The sequence below is a fragment of the Anneissia japonica genome, unplaced genomic scaffold, assembly GCF_011630105.1.
Source record: "Anneissia japonica isolate Jap-2015-1 unplaced genomic scaffold, ASM1163010v1 scaffold287732_len518695_cov146, whole genome shotgun sequence".
NCBI lineage: Eukaryota > Metazoa > Echinodermata > Crinoidea > Comatulida > Comatulidae > Anneissia > Anneissia japonica.
The window spans coordinates 341,616-349,328 of NW_022755000.1; the positions used below are offsets into that span (position 1 = coordinate 341,616).

At 31.9% G+C, this 7,713-nt stretch overlaps 1 protein-coding gene across 1 annotated transcript in view; it reads left to right on the top strand.

Annotated features, from left to right (window-relative positions):
• Window positions 1-6,031, top strand: part of LOC117123307 — a 14,638-nt gene extending 8,607 nt beyond the window's left edge. Inside the window, exons 3-5 of the mRNA XM_033269192.1 lie at window positions 2,296-2,433; window positions 4,168-4,245; window positions 5,286-6,031. Coding sequence (XP_033125083.1) covers window positions 2,296-2,433; window positions 4,168-4,245; window positions 5,286-5,564 — 495 coding nt within the window. The 3' untranslated portion in view covers window positions 5,565-6,031. The remainder of the gene's footprint in view (window positions 1-2,295; window positions 2,434-4,167; window positions 4,246-5,285) is intronic.
• Window positions 6,032-7,713: the final 1,682 nt, after the last annotated feature.

The window sequence follows — 7,713 nt, forward strand, 5'->3', positions numbered from 1 at the left end:
GCCACCAATGTTTTGCACTGTGACTCTCAATTTTGCACTGTGACTCTCAGTTCTGCACTTTGACTCTCACTTTTGCACAGTGACCCTCAGTTTTGCACTGTGACTCTGTGTTTTGCACTGTGACTCCAAAACGAAGACCGAAGACCCGAGAAACAATGACCCACATTTTTTTTTCTTTAATAATAATAAAATAAATAATGAAATAGAAACTTGGCAACTGTTTTATGATGATTTTTAAATACTTTCAATAAGATAATTGAGAAATAATTGGAGGTCTTCGTTTTTCGGGTCTCCGGTCTTCGTTTTGTCAACATCCATATAGGGTGTCTATAAAACGAAGACCCTTGACAATTTCACAAACAGACGCCAAAAAAAAATTCGTTATTTTGATTTTGTGACAGCCTGGTGTATTATTATTAAAATAAAAGAGAAAAAATAGGGGTCTTCGTTCTTCGGTCTTCGTTTTATAGACACCCTGAGACGGTGCGCTATCGTAACTAGCATTCCAGCCATCCAGCAGAAAATTAAGGAGAGCAGGGATGGGAATTGAACCGGGGACCCAGAACTAGATCTCTACGGTTCAGCGCACACACACAGTGGCTACCACCGGTTTAGCCGACTGAGCTAAGCTGCTCATGGTCGTGTAGTTCAGCAGGAGTGATGGTTGGACCAGCAAAAGTGTAACTGAAAAATAGTCTTTTAGCTTTTTCTTTTAAATTTTAATATTATTTGATTTCTCTAAGACCTTGTAGTTCTTGGCGAAGGCAAGTCCTGTTTCTGTTGACGGAATTCTAAGTCCTCTAAATACCATTTTTAGAAGGGAGCACCTTCAACACACTCACAGACATTTCAGTAAAGAAATTGTTAGGTTCATTAACATCGTCAGGGGATCAGCAAAGTTTCCAGACTTGTAGGAACAAAACAAACATCAACTAATTTAAACTGTGCACGATGACCACTTTTAGCTCCTGGATTATACTTTTATACACAGTTTAGGGGATTCCCCGTCAAAGTAGTAACAGCAATAGCAAATTATCAAATAATCAACCTCACATCTGGCGTGATGTTGACTGTGAGTTATTTAACTAATCTTGATCTTTTTCGTGGTAATCATAGTGGTTCAATCAAATTGTGCAATATTAAAAGAAACAAAAATTGACGACGCAAAATCCACCGTGCACATTATTGGGGTAACTCTTGACAAAAATCTTTCATGGAAAATGCACAATAATAGGTAAACAAAAGTATTAGTTCTAAGGCAGGCGTGCTTTACAAATTTAAGACATTTATTCCATCATAAATGTTGTTATTGTAATATAATTGTTTTATTTTCAGGTCTGGAAAGTACATATGACATTTAAAGCCAACACATTTTCTCAGAAATGTATAGTACTCACTATAACACATTCAGACATAAGTTTAATATACATACTATGATCGAAACGGTAATCGGCAACGAAAAAAATTTATAAACTTTCCATGAAAGGGGGCGTGAAAGATTTGATATACAAACAAAATTTATCAAATGATTAAACAAAATTTTCCATGGTTGTTATGCAACAATTTTTACATCATGTTGTATAAAAGGAATATATTTTATAATTCATCACCATTCACTTCAATTTCATCACGGAGAGACCAAGTAACCACTCATTCAATTTTTATAGTGAAGTTTTATATTGTAACAAAACTTTGACTATAAAATGAGCAAAGTAATACAATCAGTGGTTCTTTGCATCATACTTACATGTATGTATGGTACACCAGCACACACTATGAGTACCCAGGATGTCGAGAATTCTCAACACAAGGTAATGACAAGCGTTACACTACATAGTATTGCCACTGATATTGTCATCAACGTCTTTCTGAGTGTTGTGTTTTTGTGTTTATTTTTTCCAGTATAAATTTATTATTGAATGTTTTGATTATTTTACATTTCCGAATGCATTCTATTATTTGGTAAAATGCGCTATATATTATTTACTATACCTAATAATTGTCTTCAACTATATTATTTCAATTCAGTTTTTGTTCACTTTAAATAAACAAATGACCAATGTATGCAAAAAAAAACAAACAAAAAAAAAACAAACAAAACCCCAAAAAACAAGCGATCAGAAGTTCAAGTTTGCTTGTTTAAAAACTTTCGACGAAATTTATGACATCAGCGTCGCATAGACATACGTATGGATGAACCGGGATGGACAAATACAGATCATAGCAAATGTACTTAATATTTAAGGGAACCATTAATGAAATTAATCTATAAACTCATTTCTTTTTTTATTACAGATGAAGTTTAAGGAATTTTTCGTTGTTGAATTTCGAAATTTATCTGAAACCTTTGAACAAACGGATGACGGCATTAAAATAGAAGTAGAGGCTCTAAAAGGGTCCAGTGCTTTGACAGTCTTCACTGACGTCACTTATGTAAGTACCAGTGTAAAATGTACATACAAACCCACCCCTCCCCCACACCCACACAAACACACACATACACACCCACATATACACACACACATATATATATATATATATATATTATTATTTCGTTATATATATATATATTATTTATGTATATGTTTAATTGATTATACATTAAACAGTTACATGATGGAAATTAGGAAATATTTAATGCTTTTATCTTACACATTTTAAACCATTGACTTGCAAGTCAATAAATTGTATTTAATTGTAAAGCAGACTTCTAAAGACGATAGTCAATATATCAATTTAAAAAACAATCTAAATACATAGAAAAAAAATTGAAAATATAAAAACTTCAAGCTTGCCAAAAAAGTGTTAATTAGTAATTAGTAATAAATAATAGAAAAAAAAGATTCATAATTTTTTTTTTTTTTTAAATAATAATTTAATAGGTGACAAAAAGAAAATTGCTGACCAGTTCAATTTTTTTTAAAGCATTGGTACATAAGTTGGATCTCAGATATGTGCTGTCAGGAGTAAGTCATTTGAGAAATGTGACTTAAGATAACAAAATTCAAAAGACCATTGATCAATTGCAAAAAAAAATCCAGTTGTGGAATTGATGAATTATCAACTAAAATGTCCAAATTAATTAAAATGGAAATATGTGAACTTTAATCGTATGTCAATAATCCATCTCTGTACGCAGGAATTTTTCCTGATAGACTGAAGACTGCTAAAGTGATTCCTTTGTATAAAAAACATGATAAAACTATACCTAATAATGATATGCCTATACTTCAATAAATTAAAAAAATTTTTGAATAATTATTTTTGATCAACTGCATAATTATTTTCAAGGCAAAAACATTTATTTTACAGTCAGTATGGTTTCCAGGAGAAACACTTGACTGAATTAGCTGTAATGGAAACAGTAGACAGACTAGATTATGAACTCGATAACAAACAAATGCAACACCGTCTAATCGATATGATTCAAATTGTATTTTTTCTGAGGTTATAACCCAGAGTATTTTTGGTTTTGCTAATTATATTAAAATATTAATAATTTGAATATACAATAAATATTGTTATATTACTAACTGTTATTTATGTATGTAACAATTAATAATGGTAATGGTAATTATTAAAGTGTTTATTTTTTATGATGATTTCCTGTTATGCTGTTATACTGTTATATTATAATCATCTAATCATCTAAATAATGACATATAACATTTTACCATGAATAACCAATACATGTATTTATTTCTGCGGTGGCTGTCATGGTAGCTGCTGATATTGTAGCCTTAATGAGAGTCTCGCGACCATCAATTTGTCATGATAATTTATTGTTATATTTTGTTGGTGTAATAAAACATTCTGAGATCTGAGTTCTGAAATTTATTTTAATTGCGCCCATTTTTATACCTGAATACTACTATTCTGATCGATTAATCTTAAGTGTTGATATTGTTCAAAAGTTCAAAATTCAGAACATTATTGAAAGTAACATAATGTATTTTTTAAGAGGTTTTGTAACCCATCTATGTCGTATGCTTTTTTCCGTGACCTCTAAGGATAATCTAAACGGTCTACTTTCTATACATTGGATAAAGAAAATGAAGTCTGATATTATGACATTTCAAGAACTCTTTCCTTGATTTTTTTGATTGGTTAGATTCTGTATTATTGACATTAAGTTGCATTATTTTGTTTGTTTGTTAACTTTTACAGGGTCTACTCATTTATCGATACAATGGCGATGACATTTGCTATATATCGAGCCTAGCGGAGTACAATGATACCAGATCGGTAAGCATACGTTATCATTTTGTTTCTCCTAATACAATTTATCATTATCGGGGAGAACTTCATTAAGAGTTTATATTCTGTATACTAATTCCATTGAATCATTATTTCAGTTTTGATAATACAGTAGACCTTCTGTTGATGGATATCACATATCCTCGAAGAATAGTCACTCGGCCTAACGAAAGTACTTATTCAACTTAACACTTGTTTTACTAATTAGCGCTTACTATTATATATTCCCCTTTTGCATGTGACTTTCATAACGATTATGTATTAGAATAACGATAGCCATTAGATATAATACCACTAGTACACTGAACAAGACATAATATGTCAATAATCATCATCTAAAGTCATCTGAAATAATGACATATACATTAAAAAATATAAACATAAATATATATATATATTGTTTTTTTTATTTTTAATTTTATATAGTTTTTCTTTTGATATTATTCAAAAGATGAAGATTGAGTTCACAGCATTAGCAGATCTGCATCAGAATCAGAGGAAGTTTTAAAATAGAGCACAATCAGAATCAACAATAATCATTTCAGGGAAAAATCCGGGGCTATTTTCTGTGTTATAATTTTTGTGGTTTGTCAAAATGATAATTTTTAAAAACGTACTGCCAATGTCTTCGGTTGCCACTTGAAAACGGAGCATAATAAAAATCGTTGTCAGTGCGAAACGCGTTGAAACAAAAAGTTCTATGGTAGCCAATTGATGATTGTGTTATCGGAATTATTAATGACGTCATGTGGTTTGAGTAACTTTTTGGATAATGCATCATCATTGTCTTACATTACAAATCACTACTTGACAGAAATTCATAATTGACTATCGTTTAAAAAAAAACGTGTAATAATCTTGTCCCCTATCAGATTAGAGGTTATTTTTTAGTACATTTACCACTAAATTTACTTTCTGCCAAACAGCCTTGTGGCAATATTATTTCGCAAGGTTAAGATAGCGGCCTTTAAAAAATCTGAATAATTGTATATAACTGGAATATTTCGTTATTGTCTTGAACATTTCAGGCACAAGAAAACCCTTCAAGTATGTTCAAGTACAGGTTGGAACCAATTTCAGAAATTAACCATCATTACTTCAGCTACACGGCTACTGATTCCATGAAACGCATTTGCAGTGGCACTAAAAACATATTATGGAGTAAAATTGATGCTGAGGATGAGAAGGAAACGCGTCAGAAACGTTTTACTTCGTGTAGTCTGTTTGAATGCGAAACGTGTCGCATATTTCGAAGTTCCTGCAATTGGAATTGCTATCATTTTTGTCGATATTTTGGTAGATTATAGTTTATTTCCACTTGATAGGGTAGGCATATATAACGAATGAATAACAATTGAGAATATTTAATTTTTATAGATTGAGCAAATGAATAGCATGTTTGATCATGACCCACATTGTGGGTTTACACTAACATTTAATTTTTATTAAGACCTATTCATTTGCATTTATATTAGGAATAAATACGTTTTTGTCAATGAATTATACAATGCCTTTTATAAAAATACAAAGAAAGTGAAAAGTAGGGGAAAAAAATCACTAAGTGATAGAATTTCGACTGTTCGACTGAATTTCCTTTCCACGACCAAGACAACTCCACTACCTAGCTAAGCTTCATAATGATGCTTAGTTTATGTGAATATGGTGTTTATGTTTCTCTTGTGAAGACATATGCCACTTATTGTGACTTAGTTCAGTGCTTGTCGTTTTTTGGCCTTCGGCCTAAAATCAGTTAAAAAATAAATTAATAAATAGATGAAAAGTCGATGATACGTACGATTTTATTTTCTTGTCAATAATCAATTACATACAATAATAATTTTTTTTTATCTATACATATGGATTTTACAATTTGTAGGTTCAAATATGAATATGCATAGGCATAGCCTTTTACACACACACCTATATGTGAAGGGGCTACAACCGATTTTTATTTTTAAAATATGTGTAATGCTATTTCTGTGAGTAAGCAAGGGATGTTTAGCAACAACCATAACATTGTGCATGCCACTGCATAACTGAGTACAAATATATGTCACAAGATACTGCTGTTTATTTTTACAACACACAACGTGTGTCCATAAACTTGGAAAAATTCCTAACTAACGGTGACTTTTGATGAAAAGCTTAGATATGTCACCAGGGGTATAGCTATTTTGAGAGTTGGCGACGTCATCGCTTGCGAGTATGTCATCTCTAAACAGGTGTTTCTTTACAGGTGTGTCATCAGTTGGTAAAGGTTCACAGGCGCACACCCCACGAACACACCCACACACGAACACGCACACCCACCCACACACACACACACACAACCAAACCCACCCCTCCCCACACCCACACACACACACACATAAGATAGATAGATAGATAGATAGATAGATAGATAGATAGATAGATAGATAGATAGATTGATTGATAGATAGATAGGTTAAAAGGCATACAAAATTCAAAGACTAAATAGAGAATGAAACTATAAAAATTGTAAATTAAAATCCACTTGTCTTATCTTCACGCATTGATGTATAAATGATTCGTTTTAAGTCTCTCTTTGCCTACACTGGTTGGTAAAATTAGACATATTTTAATTGATAAATGTTTTAGGAGATCGACTTAGTTTAGTTTTAGTTCACTTTTTTTTTGTCCTTCCTTTCCAGGGCTCCATTTTGGGTCCTCTTTTGTTTATTTTATATTTAAATGATATAGTGTATTCTAGCAGCATTTTTTCGTTTATTATTTACGCTGATAAAACAAAGTTACTTTAAGTGAATGCCATAATGCTGTAAAAGAAATGAAAAAAAAAATAAGGCTCCAGGTTCAGACGGCCTCCCTGTAGAATTCTACCAGCAATTCTGGCCAAAAATTGGTCCAATAGTGTGCGATGCTCTTAACATGAGCCTGAAAACTGCATCGTTGTCCCACTCACAACGTAGAGGCGTAATCAATCTTATTTTTAAAAAGGGTAAGCATGAAGACTTATACAACTGGAGGCCTATAACTCTCCTGAATGTAGATTACAAAATAGCTGCCTTTGTTTTAACAAAAAGATTACAAAACGTTATAACCAGTATAGTTAGTAATGATCAAAAAGGTTATATAAAAGGTCGTTTCGTTGGCGAAAACATTAGATTAATAAACACGCTATATCGTCATTGCGGACTTATAAAATCCGCATACACTATAAAACTAAAAGAAAATGCATACTTTTGGAGTCCGTACTGAGCCCAAAAAATCCGCAATGAAAATATAACGTGTTAATAGAGGATTTGATCGAATACATGAATGAAGAAAGGTTAACAGGCGCAATGATTAGCTTGGATTTTAGTAAAGCATTCGACACGGTAAACAGGGATTTTATGATGGAAACGCTTCGTCACTTTAACTTTGGCCCATCATTCATTGATTGGGTCAATGTTTTGTATACTGAAACGGAATGAATTA